This window comes from Artibeus jamaicensis, unplaced genomic scaffold (assembly GCF_021234435.1).
Source record: "Artibeus jamaicensis isolate MK-2021 breed Jamaican fruit bat unplaced genomic scaffold, CSHL_Jam_final contig_467, whole genome shotgun sequence".
NCBI classification, from domain to species: domain Eukaryota; kingdom Metazoa; phylum Chordata; class Mammalia; order Chiroptera; family Phyllostomidae; genus Artibeus; species Artibeus jamaicensis.
The window spans coordinates 1431718-1450959 of NW_026521845.1; the positions used below are offsets into that span (position 1 = coordinate 1431718).

The following is a 19242-nucleotide window of genomic DNA, read 5'->3' on the forward strand; positions in this document are numbered from 1 at the left end:
GTATGCAGCTCAATCGAGCACTCGTTCTTTCTCACAGGTACTCCTCGTAGGTAAGGCTCTTTGTCACACACGACAGTCAGCAATTCCTCTTAGATTTGTTTCAGCGTTAGTATTAGAAATGGGTATTTGTGAAATGGAATATATATTGATATATCTCAAAAAGTGGATTGCCTTCTTTTCAGATATTGACCTGTTCATTTAAAATTTAACTTTTCTAAAAGTGTCTTGTATTAAAATATAGTTCTTTAAATGGTTTTTATAAAAACACTTCTGTCGATGACTGTTGTATAATGACTCTTTGGGGAAATGGTGTATGAATAATTACCGTAGTTTACTTGCTCGTGCTCCTATTTTATTCTTCACATTGTTGTGAGGTGTTATCTGGCATTGCACTGTTGGATTGAATACTGATGATAGAAAACTGGAAGTTTATCGATGCTGACAAATCCTGTAAAACCAGTTAGAGTGTACAGGGTGAGCAAAAGTAGGTTTACAGTTGTGGGTGTGTGAAACACAGAGTTATTTCTTGTATTATTTAGTAACTATTGTTTATTTGTGTTATATAAACTTCCTTTTGCCCACCCTTGCATAATACATTTAACTTCTGTTTTAAACACACATTCCCTTAATAATAGCCCAAGTTTCACTTTGGTTTAAATCATTTAAACTTTGGAAGCATGTTATTCGTTATTATTGTGTTGGAGGTGGTGTAAGGTAATTTTGGTTGATTTTCAAAATTTGTTTAAATTTACTTTTTTAAAGCAAAATATTAAAATAGAAAGGTGAACACAGTGTATACCCCAGTGGTTTTCACAGAGCCAACACACCTGTGTAGCCTGGGTAATTTTTAAAAATTAAATAAACTTTAAAACGCCGCTCCCCTTCTCACACACCCCCACAAAAATGGAAACCACCAAGTCTCAAGGATGCAAAACCTGTTTCTCTCCTAAACATACATTCTAAAGTTTAGGGTGTTCGCACAGTGCACAGAAAGATTCTCACAGTGATCTTCTGCTATATCATTCTGATTTAAGGAGCTTCCTGTGTCCTAGTCCAAGTTCAAAATGCAGGTAAGTTTTATTGCTAAGAAGAACTCGAGGGATTATATCAACAGACATGGTTTTTTCTATTACAACTTTCCGACTTTGAAATAGAGAAATAAATTTGGTAAATCAGCTTGAACCCAACATACAAAGTAGATTGGTGTAACTTTGGTTAAAACTTTGAAAAAAATTTTTTTTTAGATTTTTTCGACTGTCTGGAAAGTTAGAAGTACATTGATCAGCACTTATCTTCTCTATACTGTTAAGGTCCTTTAGGCCAGTATTTTAATTTTCATATGACATAGCCAAAGTCACCAATATATCATTTTTAAATTAGCACTTAAGCAGAAAAAAAAGTCCTTAGCATTTTTATATGTAGAACTGAAACCTTTCATTACAAGAATGTGCCGATTGTCCGGGGTGCTGAACACTGCCTTGGAGGCTGGAGATAGAGCAGAGGAGGGCCGGTCCGCGTGGAGCCGGCCCGGTGGGAGGCAGAGACCAACAGACTGACGGTTACAGTCAGTTAGGCCACGTGCAGGGCGGGTCACGGGGGGAGCCCACGGGAGCCCCACCTAATTAGAGGTCAGGAGTGGCTTCCCAGAGGAAGACCAGAAGCTGCAACTACCTCTTTTTAAACATTTTCTTTAAAAATATATTTTATTTATTTATTTTTTAGAGAGAGGGGAAGGGAGGGAGAAAAAGATCAATATGTGGTTGCCTCTCATGTACCCCCCACTGGGGAGCTGGCCTGCAACCCAGGCATGTGCTCTGACTGGGAATCCAATTGGCGACTCTTTGGTTCCCAGGCTGGTGCTCAATCCACTGAGCCATACCAGCCAGGGCCCTTTTAAACATTTTCAGCAGACCACCTGGATATTGTGATATCCACTCATTGTGATATTCCCAATGACTCCAGTTAAAGGGAAGGAGTCGGGGGAAAGAAAAGGAGACATGTTCTTGGTCACAGTCTGAAGGTTCTTCAGATGTGTCCATGAGTGCGGTGAGAATCACTCTGACAAGGCGGGCACCTGAGGAAGGCGGGCAAGGGTACCCAGTAGCTTGAATTTAACTTACTTAGGGATGAACCTGACCAGTGGCTTCTCTGACTGAAGACTCTAGGAATAGGCCCAACCTCCTTAATGTCTTGATCAGGAATTAAAGTTTCAATTTAAGAGTCTAACTACTTAGGAGTTTAGCTTTTTTGAGGGTAAAAAGCTGCTTAGTTGGGTGGTTTCTGCTTCATTCTCATTCCCCCAGATCGTAAATACCAGGAAGACATCTGTCTGCATTATTCCCTACTCTGAACCACGGGCCCACCTCCAGTCCCAGAACAATAGACACTTAAGTCAATATTGGAATGAGTTGGTGGGTCCATCTGATCCCAAATGGAGAAGGATATGTATTTGGGTAAATAGTAATAGTTTTTTCTGGGTGGAATCCAGTTTTAGAAGCAGGTAGTCATCAGTGTGTCGGGCTCACTTCAGAAAGGGAGGGCTTCAGTTCCTGGTAGTGACCACAGTGGTGGTGGCTGTGATAACTGGTGACACGTTCTACTGCAAACACTGAGTTCCTCAAATAAGGGGCACTAAATTTGTGACCGTCCTGTTCATTATCTGTAGAACTTTAAAATACGATAAACTACTTTATTTGACACACTTAACCATGGTACAGGCATACCTCGGAGCTACTGCGGTTTGGGTCCAGAGGACCACATCAAAGCAAATATTGCAGTAGAGTAACTATCACTGTAGGGTGATTCATAGTCCTTTTCTTGGCAGAAGGTCTTGCAATTTGTAAAAAAACACTACATCTGTGAAGCACAGTAAAATGAGGTATGCCTGCAATTCAGTCAAGATGATTTGAAATGTGTACATTTGAAGAGTAGGTTAAGCAAATCATTAGCATACATAAATAGGAAATGTTTACTAACTTGAAGCCTAGAAGTTTAAGCACTTTAAGGCTTTTGGAATCAGATAATATTCATCTGTTTCATCAAGAATATATAAAATCCCTAAAACAGGAAAGGATTTTTTTCCCTGTATCAGTGCATATATTTGGAATCACAACTCATCTTCAGACCTTATGGACTGAAATGTATCTGAGCAATCCAGTTAAGGATTTTGATTCACTGTAATGGGCTTTTCCCCCGTTAAGTTTAATTTGTAGCATTCTTGGTTACTCATACTTAGATATTGGCTCTTTTCCTAGGTAAGTGGAGGTATACTTCGAATTTTCCCAGAAGGCAAAGCCCAGTTTGCTGACATTGAACCTAAATTTGATAGACTGCTGTTTTTCTGGTCTGACCGTCGCAACCCTCATGAAGTACAACCAGCATATGCTACAAGGTAGTGTTCCTTTTAAGAAACAGTTGGTAAAGATTGTGGCAGGACAGAAGAGATACATAAGATAAACTGAAGTTTTTGGTTACATGTATCAGAATGTTGCAGTCATAACTTTTCATTTGAATAGTTGTATAACATGTATTCCCAGTTGGTACTAAATGTGACTTTCTTTGCACAGCCACTCCATGTTTGGGGTAGAAATGGAAGCATGGCCCTTCGTCTTTCCAGTCTCCTCTTCCTTTTGTTCATTTTGTAACTAATGTCCATCCGTGATTTCATAAGAGTAGTTGGCCCTTGACCAGTGTGTAGATAAGGGTGTGCAGACCCCCATTCAGTCAAAATCTGTGTGTAATTTTTGACCCACCCAAAAAGACATGACTTCTCATAGCCTACTGTTCACCAGAAGCCTTACTGTAACGTAGTCAACATATTTTGTGTTTTTTATATATGTATATACATATAATATGTATAACAGTATACACATATATATGTGTACTGTTGTTATAATAAAGTAATCTAGATGAAAGAAAATGTTATTCAGAAAATCACAAGGAAAAGAAAATATTACAGTATTTTTTTAAAAACTGCGTGTAAGTGGACCCATGCAATTCAGACCGTTGTTATTCAGGGGGCAGCTACTCACTTGGAATAGAAAGAAGAGCTAGAGAAGCAAAGGGGCAGCTTTTTAAAGGGGGCGGGGAAGCTGGTACAGTAAAATGATGTGGCGTAGAAAAAGCAAGAGGTAACCAGAAAGTAGAAGTGAAGAGAAATAAGAGTGGGGGGAAGATTTAAGGGGAAAAAATGGGAGGAATTTAGAGAAACAAGTATAAAGGACACAGGGACAATAACTAAGGGGGGTGGAAATGGGAGGGAGGTGGGGAGCACAGGGGCAGGGTAGGCTGGGATGGGAGAAATAGACAGAAAACTGTACTTGAAAAATAACTAAATTTAAAAAAAAGAGTGAAGGAAAGAAAAGGTTCTCATGTGTGGGAGTTAAGGTTAGAAAAATAACCCTTAAGCTTTAATAATAGCATCTTTTTCTACATTATATTCTCTTACAAGATTTAATATTCTAAACCTATTATGTTTAATGTAGTCTTTAAATTATTTTACCATTCACTGTGACTCAATTAAAATGTTAGACTTAAAATGGAAGGTGTTACAAACGTTGTAAAAATAAATGTTTCTAGAAAAAGCAGTATATGTTAAATAGCTGTTTTTCATTATTGAAAGGACTTGGAACATCATGATAGCGAATTACTGACATGCATTTGCTTAGAACTAGGGACAAGAAGCATACCCACCCTCAGACACTGGGAGAAGAGTTGGCTTTTAATAACCATGTTAGAAACAGGCCAGCCTTTGATGAAGTTCAAATTCTAAAGACTGTGTTGTCATCTGTCACTTTTACTTACTTCTTTACGGGCCATGTTGCTACTTTAGCCCTAATTCAAATAGTGAATAGCAAGCTGAATAATTTGTGGCTAGAGATCATTAAGAAGCCAAGAATGGAAACGGGGTCCTGGCACATACAGACAACCTGGCCATCTCTCCTCGCAGCACCCCCGGGCCCAGTGCTGCCCCTACTCCTTCCTTAGAGTCTTTCTGACCTGGAAACCATTTCACAGACCTTCCTTGTCATGGAGTGTGCTCTGGTTGTATCCTTTGTAGATAAATAGGTAACAGACATTGTTAGGTAGTAACTAAATGCCGGGCGGTTATGGGGGGTAAAGGTCACAGGAGTTAGGAGGAGGGAGACGGCGGCGGTGCGAGTGTGCTAGGTGGGTCCGGTGGCTGGCAGAAAGGAGAAGTCAGCTGGACCTAGAATGCCAGGAAGCAGGGAGGACAGAGATGGCGACAGAGCCCTGGGAGGAAAGGGCAAGACCAGCCCAGTTCCAGTGCAGAGGTTGATGTGAGGAGGATTGTTTGGCAAGTCGGTGGGAGATAAGGAGGCAACAGCAGAATGACAAGTAATAGTTTACAGTTATTTTCTGGTAAGGACTTAGGGCGGTAGAGGGGAGTTGACCCAGATATTTAGAACTCTGATTACTAACTAAAAGTTTGGGGCATGAGCAAAAGAGATACAAAATTGTGTATCTGTGCCCTTTTCCCATTGCCAAGGCCCCCTGGAAAAATAGAAGAGTCTAGATAGCAAGAAAGGGTGTTGGAAAGAGCAGAATCTGTAAGTCAGGAGGCTGGACTGTGACCTCAGCACTGCCACTCACCCACTGAGTGATCAGTGGGCCTCAGTTTCCCCAGTTGTCCAGACTCTCAGACTCTGGCTCTACTTGTCTCTGAGTCTTTACTTCAGACATTTTACGTGATTTAGCTCTGTCACATTTACTGGTTCTTCATGTGACCCATGTTGCTTTTCCCCTAGTGAATACTGGCCAGAATCTGCAAGATACATTAATTGCTTTTTTCTGCTACAGAATTATCATAGCATGCTTTCACTTCCTGTAGTGTGTGTGCCAAGAGGTGTGACTATGTGCTTTATACTATTTAATAAACCAGAGATTCCTCATTTATTTGTGGAATGATATATTCCACATAAGTGAAACATTCAGAAAGGTGAAATTTAGCTAAACTTTGTCTAAACACATATAATTGTTTCAGTAAAAATCCTAAAAATATTCTTAGCATAATTTAAATCTTTCTTGGTGACTCGAGGTTATAAAACTGTAAGCATGCATTGTGATTCTTTGCTGTTATGTAGTGATGTCCTGAGAGCTTTGGAGGCTGTTTGCCCTCCCTGTCACCGAAAAGCTCCAGGCCTCGAGTCCTTTTCTCTTCCTCTCCTTTCAGAACTTGTGCTGTGGGTAGGGCAGCAGCCATTCTTTTGCCTTCGCAGTGTCTGTTTCTGGTCTGCTGTGAGCTGGCAAAACAGATCAAGCAGGTTGTTAGGCATTAAGAAAGTCATAGGAACTCAGCTGGCGCTCCTGGTTCTCTGCTGCACTGAGCGTTGAGGTTGCTGGATAAGTGGGTCTGACTGCTCGTTTATCCTCCTGGAACATTTCAGTTGAGACTTTATTTTGACATCACACATTTTATAGACCATTGCAAAGCATATCACCCTCTTCCCCCCAGTGATCATTCTTACCCTATTCTAAATTTTCTTTTAGGTACGCAATAACTGTTTGGTATTTTGATGCAGATGAGAGAGCACGAGCTAAAGTAAAATATCAAACAGGTAAACAGCATTCGGGGCCAGGGTACACTGGAAGGACAATGCCCACAGTCCTTGTATTTCTGTCCGATTCCTCAGTTCCCTTAAAAGAGGACTTCTCTTAAGTTGTCTTCATTGTTATCTTTAACCAAAAAAAGAAAATTATCCGAAGATTAGGAAAGTTTGAGGCAAAGACGTCTGAGAAAATTATTCTGATACAAGCTGAGTTTTCCTGTGATTATCCTTCTTGGCCACAGGCTGCTGAACTCTTGAGAGCTGCCGTCTGGCTTCCCTTCCTGCTCCCCTTAAAAGGAAGTTAATATCTGTTCCTTTTTAAACGTGCATGCTCCAAGCAGGGGTGTCCAACCTTTTAGCATCTCTGGGCCACACTGGAAGAAGAAAAGTTGTCTTGGGCCACACATTAAATATATTGTGACATGTAATCACAAAAATATCTCATAATGTTTTAAGTAAATTTACGATTTTGTTTCTGGCCACATTCATAGTCATCCTGAGCCTCATGTGGCCCATGGGCCGCAGGTTAGACACCCTTAGAGTGCTCAGGTCTTTCACATTGAATGTGGGCATGAAGCAAATTGATACAAAGGAGATGAATGGAAATGACAGAATTAGTAAATCAGATGGGTGTGTCGAGTCCTTAGCTGCCAGGGGTGGCCACAGGTCAACACACTTGCACTAAGCCTGAGGTCCTTCAGTGAGCTGACCCTCCGCCCCCACATAATGGGGGCTGTCTCCTGGAGCAGTGGGTCCTAGTTCTCCATTGGATGGACCACTTACCTGTCTCTTCTTGAACCTTACCTTGTATCTCCCAAAGTCTGCTCAAGGCTCACATTACTGATAACTGGCTATATTTTCATGAGCCATTCATAGTCCCAGATCAACCTTTTATAAAACTATGAAAATCAGATGTTCATATGGTTTTTATGTATTTTTATAAGTCATTATTTTTGGCAGAAGCCTAGTAGTGTGCTTTTAGTGAAGCAGAGCACACTATTATTTTGTAACAATTCAAATTACTTTTCACATAAAAAGATGAAACCCCTATCTCTGTGCTGAGGATGTTTTTCCCCTTTGAAGGTTTACTAGCTCCGAGTAACGCACTCATCGTAGTCCAGTGCTGAGGGCAGCTTGTGGAGGTGCAGGGGTGATAGTTTGCACATGATGTATGTTTGCGAAGTGAACCCTTGTGCGTACTGTTAGGAACTCAGTGGGAAGCAGTAACAGAAGCTCTCTGGTGCTTGATGAATGAATTTTTGTCGTTGTTTTTGTGTTTGTTTGTTTGTTTACCTTGCAGGTGAGAAAGGTGTGAGGGTTGAACTAAATAAACCTTCTGATTCAATCAGTAAAGACGTCTTATAGAGAGACTTGGATCCAACAACACCCCACTTCACCTACAACAAGTGTTGACTCTGTTGACTGTGACTGCAAATAAACGGGATTGAGAAATAGACAAGCATTTGGCGTTTTCATAAGGAAACGGAAGCACCGTTTCTGTGTTGCATCGGAAAGAAGACTTGACCGTGTGGCTTTGTACTGCATGAGTGACTCATGCAGTCGCTGTACCTGTAATCGCTGCAGGAAGAATATAAGCTGTCAGCTAAAAACGGTATTCACACCTGGACATGGAATAAGTGCCCGACATGGAATTGTTTCATTCTCACGTTTTGCCAGACCTGTCATCTAGCTGAGTTCATGTCATCTCTCCCTTTTTTATATAGTCAGTTTGAATTTGAAGTAATTTTTGTATGATCAGGTACAATCTGTCAAAACTTAATGAGAAAAAATTACAGTATTATCCCCCAAAGTAGCATCAATCTATTTTTGTAAACTTCTTCGTACTATTAAATTTTGCCCTAAAAGACCGCTTATAATGATTGTTGCCAGTGACTGATGATTACTTTAATTTTCTTTTTATCTAAAAGAAGGAGCACTTTAATTACCAGCTGAAAAACCGGATTGTTTTGTAGTCCTATCATACACTAATTCAAACTCTTAAAAATTGCTGCTGTTTTTTGGCATTGTTAATAATGAAACATAACAGTAAAACTATCACCATTTACTACCAGTAACTCTTAGTTTCGAATGTTTTGTAAGAAAAAATACACAGTAAGAAAAATAAAATTTTATATTTTAAGTTAAATTAAAAATAAAAAACCTACAGTGACTGGCACTAGATGAACTTGATGTTATCTTCAGCATCAAGTTCCTGAGATAAAGGGCTTCCCTAAGCTTTCCTGCGTGTCCTACAATTGTAGGAGGCCGCACCCCCGGTCTTGAGACTGGCTCTGGCTTCGCAGCAGGTGGGTTGCACGCCCCGTGTTGCTGTTCTGTTTCCTACGCCTGTGACCCCTCTGACCCACAGGTCGGCCCCTTGCTCCTGGTGGGTAGCATCAGGGGGAGGCCAGGTGCACGAGGCTGACCCGTGCGACCACAGACGCGGTGTGGTGACTCCCGAGGCCGCGGCTGAGGCCTTCTCCACACGTGACGCTGGCCTCTGTCACTGCTCAGAGGTGTACATTTAGCTTGAAAAAACGAATGAAGCGAAAGCAAGATAATTTAATTTTTACGTTTTATGAGTTTTCTTTTTTACTTTTCAGGAAAAAAAAAGGGAATGTTACAAAATGACACAAGGCCCCCCAGACTCGGTTACTTACGTCCGAGTCGGGACGGAGGCCTTAGACTTCAGTGTCCTAGGCAGAGTGCACAGGGTGGCGCCCCTGTGCCGCAGGCCTTCTGGGTGGGATGTCCGCTTCCGTTTGCTATCCTGTCCTTCATCTTCTTTGCCAAAATAATGTGAGTGTACAGAAATACTTCTGTATATTTCAATTTATGGCAGTTTTAGCATTTGTATAGTTTGTATTCAATTAGAGACCTTTTCTATGGAAAGCTCAGTAATTTTTATTAAAAGATTGATATTGTTCATGTAAAACATGAAAAAAATTGTTTAGCGAAACTGACGGTGTGGACCGAGGGTGGGATTAACCTTCAGCATTGCAATCTCACTTAACAGAACTTGCAGGAGGAAACTGGAGCTAATGTTGTTTTTCCTTGCCCGAGTTCAGTTTTGTTCCACGTCCTCTCCTTGTCCCAGATGATCCAGCCCAGCATCTCTACAGCGAGTGCCTCTGCCCGCCTGCCTGGGAGCGCGAGCAGTCTCTGCCACGTGGCCCGCAGTGCCCTGCGCTGCGTCCGGCCCCACTCAAAAGCGCTGTCGTTTTGAAACTGGGCACAAATGGTGTTGTGTGGACGGAAGGTTTGTCTGGGTGCCGAGGTGTGCAGCAGCAGCCAGTGAGTCTGGGGGCCCCGTGTCGTTCAGATGTCTGTTCTGCTGTGTGGGCTGTGCTGCCAGACAGGTCCTGCGGTCTGTATTTTTTATAGTTTTGGGAGGGTTTGTGTATCTCCTGGAGATCATTGAGAAAGGGTCGGGAAGTTAGGATAGCCGTTTCTTTAATATCCATTTAAAATCTGTTCATGTTCGTAGGACTGTTAACTTGTCACCAAACAGGACTCTCATTTAAAACAAAATTCAAAATTATTTGTGGCCTATACATGTTTAATCCTGGTTAAAGATAAAGCTTCTAATGCTGTTTTTATTCAACACATTAACCAGCTGTAAAACACAGACCTTTTATAAACAGCAGGCAAAGAATTTCAGGATTCATATACAGACTCTAAAATCATGTAATTTGAAAAGCAGTGTTTCATTATGAAAGAGCTCTCAAGTTGCTTGTAAAGCTAATCTAATTAAAATGATGTATAAATGTTCATGAAAATTTATGGTTGTTATTTTCATCTGTCCTTTTTTTATTTCTTAATCCTTTATCATATGGGCCCCGCCATCGACAGTGTGCTTTTCTGTCCCACGTCTCTTAGTCCAGAACGTCCCCACTGCTCCTTACAAGTGATGACGAGGGCAGGGGCATGAACATAGGAGACGTCCTGGTGCAGCTGGACCACCGGACAGGGCAGGAGCTCTGTGTTTGGGTCTCAGCATTTGGATTCCGTCCCTTTCACAGGGCTCTAAAAATGACTGTAACACCCGTGCTTTTGAGCCAGATCTGTGTCGTCCCTCTGCTGCAGAAAGGACTGGTGCGTTAGACATTCACCTCTAATTGTCACTGGTGTCCCACTGCATATACAAGAAGTTAATTTGTGTGGTCACGGACTAAAATACATGCACTCTTATAATGTGAGATCAGTGCGCATGTGCATGTATCTGTTACTTAAATATTTTTCAGGGTGGTGTTTGAGTTCTTTTCCAGCCTATCTGAGGGAATTTGGAAATTTGCACTGAAATACATAGTTGGGTGAATTAAAGGAGAAGGCAGATGAGTAAGAGGTACAGATGAATTAAATTCAGCAGTGTAGTAAAAACAGCAAATCTGTTTACTCCTGGCACCTGAATGTGTGACCCCAGACTCCCAGAGCTGTGTGCAGCCCAAGTGAGGTGCAGGTACACGCGTCCCAGCCACGGACCGCAGTGACGCACATTCACGCCCCATAGAAGTGCCCAGTCTTCACTGCTCCAAGAACAGCTTTTTGGATATCAGAGGTCAGGGATACATTTGCTTTTGATTTGTCTTTGTTTTTGTTTTTTTTAAGATTTTATTTGTTTATTTTTAGACAGATGAGAAGGGAGGGAGAAAGAGGGAGAGAAACATCCGTGTGTGGTTGCCTCTCCTGTGCCCCCACTGGAGACCTGTCCCACAACCCAGGCCTGTGCCCTGACTGGGAATGAAACCAGTGACCCTTTGTTTCGCAGGCCGGCACTCAGTCCACTGAGCCACACCAGCCAGGGCTGCTTTTGGTTTTAATACTGATCTTTTCATGATTACCTGAAATACGGCAAAGTTCAAGGATGTACCATGGGAAAAAGGCATGGCCTTGTGAGCCGGAAGGCTTTTGTAAGTAGAGAAGGTGTTGGCAACTTGACCAGACAGGGAGAGCCTGCACAGCCGCAGGTGACTAACGCTCTTCTTTCTAATGGACATCTCAGCTCTGAGCAGGGTGTGTCGTAAAGGTTACTGGGGGAGGTCTCCTTTGCATTGAGAAGACCTCTCTGGCAAAATTAATATTTCTGTGGTGTAATGGAAGCATACAATATGCTTCCATTTCTCTCAGAACATACAAAGTAAGCAGAGTCAGCTTTATCTCCATGTATAATTAAAACAGGATCAAAGAAGTGGCTTTAAAAAAACCACACAGACCACCTCACCAGTTTGCACATCATCCTTGCACAGAGGCATGCTTATATCTGTTGTCCCAGGTTGAGCCTGTCCGCTGCTGCAGTGATGATTCAGGGCTTTGCCCCGTTCTAAACAATGTCATTAGGTCTCTGCGCGTTGACTGTTCCGTGTTCAGCCTTACCTCCGACTTACCTCCGACACGGAAGATGAGCACGCAGGTCTCTTCCCTCCATCCCGAGGCCCTCTCCCTCCATCCTGACCACACATGTGCCCGCGTCCGCCACGTGCCCTGACCTTCCTTCTACAGTTAGGTTGTGACTGAGGTTAATATCCAGTTCCTCATCAGACTGTGTGAAGGTCAAAGCTGGAACAAGAGGAAACCGTGATGACTTTGCTTCCACAACTGACGTTTCCCTTAATGTCTTGAGTCTTCATTTTATTCCCGGTGGCCTCTAACCTGCAGCTTTGTGGAGTGATTGCCTTTTGTGCCGGCCGTACAGCTGTCTTCCTTTAGATCCCCGTCTCCATTGTTCTGGGGTCCCCTCACCACTCGCAGCTGGATCTTGTGTTTCCTGGATCCGAACTTCCTCTTTCTCGGTTTACTTCCTCAGGCTGCTGAATCATGCATGCCCTTCGGTCCTGTCTGTGAGCGAGTGTGTGGGTGGCGAGTTCTCGAGACCGATGTCTTTGTTTTATTCTGAGTTTCAAATTAATTTGGAAATGGTTTGCCTTCAGAATTTCGGAGGCCTTGCCTCGCTGCTCCTAGGTTCCAGTGTGGGTGCTGAGAAATGTGAAGCCATTCCTACCGCTGATTCTTCATGCATCGTGTGCTTGATCCCTGTGTATGTGCGCAGTTGCTCTGTCCCCAGGGCTCGGGAACCTTTGTGCTTTGGCGTGAGCCCCTGTTTGCAGCCAGTGTGCTGGGCACGTGGGCCATAAGTTAGTGCCCTGCATTTGGGGGCATTTTCTTAAATTACGGTGTCATCTCTCCTCCATGCTCTGCCCTTTCTGCAACACCCGCTGGTTGGAATCTGTTGCTTCTCTTCTCGCCGCTGCGTGTCCCTGTCCTTTATTTTGGAGACATCAGTTTTTTGGTGCCCCCAGCGGGGGTTTCATGTTTGCTAATAGGTTTTACATCCAAGAGCTCTCTTTTTGATCTCTAGATTTTAATTTAAAAGTGTATATAACAGCCTGCTCCACTTAATGGATATAGTATTTAACCTTTCTGTTTTACTTTTTGTCTCCACATTAGATCTTTTCCTCACACGTCTGGTAATTCTCGCTTGTGTGTTCTTCATATTCAAGGGGAGGTGCTTGGGCTTCCGTTTTCCCAGTAAATATCGGCAGCTGCCTAAATAGGAATCTTTCATAAAAGTCTCCCCAACACCACATAGACAGGAACACCCACCTTTCACCTGTGCCTGCAGCATGACAGAGACACAGACAAACGTTCTAGAGAAGTATGCTATGCGTCTGAAACAGAGCCAGACCGGACCTGCGGTGAAGGCAGAGTCGGGGGGAAACTGCAGTGAAGGGATGAAGGCCTGGGGGGCCCAGCGGTGGCAGTACAGGTGGTCGGGGGACAGACTGATGGATCTGACACTGGTGTATGGGGAAGAGAAAGTTGGAAAGTTCAGGAGACAGCAGGGGGCCTGCTGGGGATGTACCATCTCAGAGAGGGGAAGATGCTTCCTGGAGGGAAAGAAATGGGACAGACGCAGAAGGGACTCCAACCCCTCCCACCCCACAGAGAAAAGCGTGGTCTCGGAACTATTTCACTGTCCTAACAGAAGAGAACACTCTTGAGTCACAAACCTCAGAAGCCACACACCCCTATCTTTGCCTACATAGAACCAATTGCACGTCCAAGTCAAAGAAAATGATGTCCTTCAGATGAGCAGAAAAAGAAAGCCATCCGGAAACACTACGATAAGAAGGAAACAGTGAGAATCCAATACAGTTCAGGAAAATTCTCTCATCAACCACAGGCAGAGAATTGGAACAATACCCAGTCTGGATTAAATGCCTTGAACAGAACTTGGCGGAGGTAAAAATTAACACCTGAAATTAGAAACTCAAAATCTCAGCAAAAGACGGACCAAAAGAAAAAACACCCCCCCCAAACCCTCAGGAAGCTGTGATGCAAGAGTTGATATAACTCAGCAAAGAAATGGAAAAAGACAAAATTATATTAAATTACAAGGTCCCAAAGAAAGAATAGGTTCAACTGAAAATATACAAAGGGCATTAAAAAGTATGAAAGCAGCCAAGAGTTCAAAGCAGAGTCAGAAAGATTGGACACCCACCTGCTCTGTGTTGAGCTTGCACAGTGCGACACCACACAGACAGGACGGGCCGTCGGCAAGCGCACGCTGACGTGCATGACTCCCACGTTGGGACGCCAGCCCTCACCTTCTCATGGGTCCTGCGGGGGCGGCTCTTCGCACACGTGGTGTTAATGCAGTTGAACGAGCGAGTGCAAGTGTGTCTTTATCAATGAGTCACTGGAAACCATTTATGGATGTGCCTGCACATTTAGATTTGTGTACCGACTTACTTTAAGTGTATACAAATACATAAAAGAATTTTGTGTGAGGGATCTTTTGTAAAAAATACCCTCCCTCTTTCTTTACTGTGGATGCAGATTTTGATAGACTGTTGGCCTTTGAACGATGCAGGGGTAGGTAGGGACGCCAGTCCCCAGTTAGGAATGACAGGTACTTGCCTCCTCCCAAATGGTATGTATGTATGTATGTATGTATGTATTTATTTATTTATTTATTTATTTTAATTGTTGTTCAAGTACAGTTTTCTGACTTTTACTCCCATCCCAGCTCACCACCCCCACCCAGTGCTCCCCACCTCCCTCCCATTTCCACCCCTCCTCAGTTGTTGTCCATGTGTCCTTTATACTTGTTCCTGTAAAACCTTCCCCTTTTCCCCTGAAATTCCCTCCTCTCTCTGGTCACTGTCAGCCTGTTCTCTATTTCAGTGTCTTTGGTTATGTTTTGCTTGCTTGTTTTATTGTTTAGGTTCCTATTAAAGGTGAGATCATATGGTATTTGTCTTTCACTGCCTGGCTTATTTCACTCACCATAATGGTTTCCAGTTCCATCCATGCTGTTGCAAAGGGTAGGAGCTCCTTCTTTCTGCTGCATAGAATTCCATTGTGTAAATGTACCATAGTTTTTTGATCCATTCATTTACTGATGGGCACCTAGGTTGTTTCCAGCTCTTGGCTATTGTAAATTGTGCTGCTATGAACATTGGGGTGCATAGGTTCTTTTGGATTAGTGTTTCAGGGTTCTTAGGATATAATCTTAGCAGTGGAATTGCTGGGTCAAAAGGCAGATCCATTTTTAGTTTTCTTAGAAAATTCCACACTGTTTTCCATAATGGTTGTACCAGTCTGCAATCCTACCAACAGTGAACTAGGGTCCCCTTTTCCCCACAACCTCTCCAACACTTGTTGTTTGTTGCTTTGTTTATGATGGCCATCCTGACTGGTGTAAAGTGGCATCTCATTGTGGTTTTAATTTGCATCTCTCTGATAGCTAGCGATATTGAGCATCTTTTCATGTGTCTCTAGATCCTCTGTATGTCCTCCTTGGAGAAGTATCTGTTCAAGTCCTTTGCCCACTTTTTAATTGGGTTGCTTGTCTTCTTAGAATGGAGTCGTGTAAGTTCTTTGTATATTTTGGAGATTAAACCCTTGTCTGAGGTATCATTGGCAAATATGTTTTCCCATACAGTTGGTTCTCTTTTTATTTTAATACTGTTTTCTTTAGCCGTGCAGAAGCTTTTTATTTTGATGAGATCCCATTTGTTTATTCTTTCCTCTATGTCCCTTGCTGTAGGGGACATATTAGTAAAAATGTTGCTGCGTGAAATATCTGAGGTTTTCCTGCTTATGTTCTCCACTAGGACTTGAATGGTATCACGGCTTATATTTAGGTCTTTTATCCACCTTGAATTTATTTTGGTGTATGGTGTAAGTTGGTGCTCAATTTTTTTTTTTGCACGTAGCTGTCCAGTTCTCCCAACACCATTTGTTGAAGAGGCTATTTTTACTCCATTTTATGTTGCTGCCCCCTTTGTCAAATATTAATTGACCGTAGAGACTTGGGTTTATTTCTGGGTTCTCTGTTCTGTTCCATTGGTCTATGTGCCTGTTTTTATGCCAGTACCAGGCTGTTTTGATTACAGCGGCCTTGTAATACAGTTTGATATCAGGTATTGTGATATCTCCTACTTTGCTCTTCTTTCCCAAAATTTCAGCTGCTATTCGGGGTCATTTATGGTTCCATATAAATTTTTGAAGTGTTTGTTCTATGTCTGTGAAATATGCTATTGGTACTTTAATAGGTATTGCATTGAATCTGTAAATTGCTTTAGGTAGTATGGACATGATGTTAATTCTTCTAGTCCATGAATACGGTGTATGTTTCCATTTGTTTGTGTCTTCCTTGATTTCTTTCTTCAGTGTTGTGTAGTTTTCTGCCTAAACGTCTTTTATGTCCTTGGTTAGGTTTATTTCTAGGTGTTTTATTTTTCTTTCTGCTATATCGAATGAGATTTTTTTCTTGATTTCTGCTTCTGCTGTTTCATTGTTGATTTACAAAAATGCCTTTGATTTCTGGATATTGACTTTGTACCCTGCTGTTTTGCCAAGCTCATTTATTAGGTTGAGCAGTTTTGGGGTGGAGTCTGTAGGATTTTCCATGTACATTATCATGTCATCTGCAAACAGTGACAGTTTTGTTTCCTCCTTTCTGATTTGCTGTCTTTTCTTGTCTGACCACTGTGGCCAACCTCCTCCCAAACTAACTACCAAATAGCTTGTTGATTGGAAGCCTTACCAATAACAAACAGTTGGTTAATATGTATTTTGTATATTATGTGTCATATACTATATTCTTACAATAGAGGAAAACATGTACAGTATTTATTGAAAAAAATCCACCTATGTTGTTCAAGGGTCCTTCCCATGTTGTTCAAGGGTCACCTGTTTGGAGTCTGCAAGGAATGCTTATAATGAGATATGATTTGTGTCTTAAGAGTTACCCAGCTTAAAAATACACAAGCCTTGATTCTTTGGAGAACTGTGGAGAAGAATTAGTGTTCCTAAAGGTGTTTTGGCAAAAGCAGGTAACAGTGGAATTTGAGAAATGCCTAGCCATTTCATGCACTCAACACCTGGAATCTAAGAGGCTCTTCTGTGTTTATTGAACCTCTAATGTCCCAGGTAGGACACCACTATGTATGCCCTAGGAAGCGTTCAGACAACTTTAGACAATATACAGCAGTGATAGAGACACTGCAAGGAAGAGTCCTGTGACTTCAGAAATAGTAGAAAACGATATAGTTCTTGCCTTGTCTGGAAGACTTTCTGTTGGAAATTACCATGTTTTGCTCTGGGTGAGGACTGGTTTCTTCCTTGCATAAGACTTTTGTGTTAGTGTTCAGAGTGCAAGGTGAAATAAAAACAAGTGCAGGGACATGCAGGTGTCCTGAGTCCTTGCTTGTCTGAATAAGAACACGCTCCTGGCTTGCTGTGTTCCCTCTCACCGGACTTGAGAATATAAGCTGTCCTTTCCTTTTTATGAATCAGTACCGGCAATTACTGTTACAGTTGTGGGCAAGTTTTTCTCTTGTTCCTTTGGATTTACTTTGCCCTGGGATATATCAGAGAAATTTTACTTACCAAGAGCGCCACCTGCTGTTCAATAAACAAGAGGGTAAATCTTGCAATGGGTTTTGCATCAGCACTGAAGCAAACAGTAGTTTGTTTCAATACTGTACTATATAATACTGTATACTTTAGTTACATGGTTCCAGAATCACTTCAAAGAGGCTTTTTATTTCATGAGATGAGGAAGTATGTAATTATGTAACTTCTAATATTCTAGTGGAACGTTAGCAAAAAAAAAAGCTAATCTCATCGCATTCTTTTCTGTTAATATCAACTCCCTAGGCAATTTAATAATTGTATATTAGTTGCGCTTCATTTGGTAGATTTGCCGCTTGTCAGCAACCACAACAAATTGCTACAATGGGAACAGTAACCTCAAGGACAAAAATGGAGGTGGGATAACAGGACACCGTTGCCTCTCAGTAACGATTAACAAACTACAAAAAGAATTTACGGTATCTTTGTTCTTCCAGCAGCCCAATGAGATGCAGCGGCTGATTCTCTTTGACATTCTAAACTACTTAAAAATCCTGTCAGCTTTGGAAAAAAGTGTCAGAGCTTTGGAACAATGGAACATTAAGGTTTTTGTCCATACAAAATACTCTGAATATATAGTTAGTTTTGCTGGATAACATATAACCTTGACTTTAAAAATTCAAAATAAAGTCTGCTCTCCATCAACCCAAAATGAAGGGCCATAGCATTTAAAGACTGGCCCGGAATTATTAGCTCTGTGTTAGGGTAGAAATCTGCTTTAAAAGGGAAAAACCTAAATCAATAGAACAGAAACTTTCTTTAATATAATATAGCAAATGAATCAGGTTTTGGAGTAACAGAATTGTTAGTGTGCAAGTTTTTTCAAAAGATTTTAGCAGATTGAAATGAGGCTTATTTAATGCCAAATTTAACTTGTTTTTTCTTTAGCTAATGTATTCCCATCATCCCGTAAAACTGACCAATTCTTGTCCTGACCAGTGTGGCTCGGTTGGGCATTGTCCTGCAAACTGAAGTCGCCAGTTCAGTTCCTGGTCAGGGCACATACAAAAGGCAACCAATCGATGATTCTCTCTCACATCAGTGTTCTTCTCCCTGTCTTTCTTCCTTCCCGTTTCTCTAAAAAATAAAATCTTTCAAAAATCAACACGGACCAATTCTTGAGTTTACCCCTAAATCTCTCTCCAGCCCAGCCTCTCTCTGTCCCTGCCACCACCTTTCCTCCTGTGTCTCCCCCGCAGAATCCATCCAAACACTTCTCAAATGTCGTTGACTGGCTCGCCAACTGGACGCGAGAGTCTCAGCCCTCAAACTCCACTTAGCTGCATCCGTCCTGCCTTCAGAGTCTCTCTCCTGCCACTTCACCCCACACTGTATACCCTCCCTTTGGAACAGCTTGGCGCTCCCAGTAGAACGGGCTGGTCTGTTTCCTCGCCTTTTCTGTGTCCCTTCTTTTTGGAAGGCCCTTTCCATCCACAGCTGGCCCTGGAGCAGCTCAGATGTCATCTTCTCCAAGAAGCACCTGAGCCCTGGGCTGTGCTGATAGTCCTGAACTTCCCACAGCACCCAGCAGAAACCGGGGTGACACTATGTCGAGGGTCACCTGCTTTTGACGCTCACCCCAGGTAGGCTGTAAAGCTACTGGAGGACATGGACTGTCTTACATTGTAACCCCAGAACCGTGTACAGTTTGGCTCAAAAATGTTTAACTGCGCCCCGGTTGGTATGGCTCACTTGGTTGGAGTGTCATCCATGAACTGAAAGGTCACGGGTTTCCATTCCCGGTCAGGGCACA

The 19242-nt window shown here is 42.3% G+C and overlaps 1 protein-coding gene across 3 annotated transcripts in view; it reads left to right on the forward strand.

Moving 5' to 3' along the window:
• Positions 1-10340, forward strand: part of EGLN1 (egl-9 family hypoxia inducible factor 1) — a 38158-nt gene extending 27818 nt beyond the window's left edge. Inside the window, exons 3-5 of one of the 3 annotated variants that reach the window (XM_037136739.2) lie at positions 3255-3391; positions 6511-6578; positions 7870-10340. In XM_037136739.2, the coding sequence (XP_036992634.2) occupies positions 3255-3391; positions 6511-6578; positions 7870-7934 (270 nt within the window). In that variant the 3' untranslated portion in view covers positions 7935-10340. The remainder of the gene's footprint in view (positions 1-3254; positions 3392-6510; positions 6579-7869) is intronic. The other 2 variants (XM_037136742.2, XM_037136740.2) reach the window with 2 other exon arrangements.
• Positions 10341-19242: the final 8902 nt, after the last annotated feature.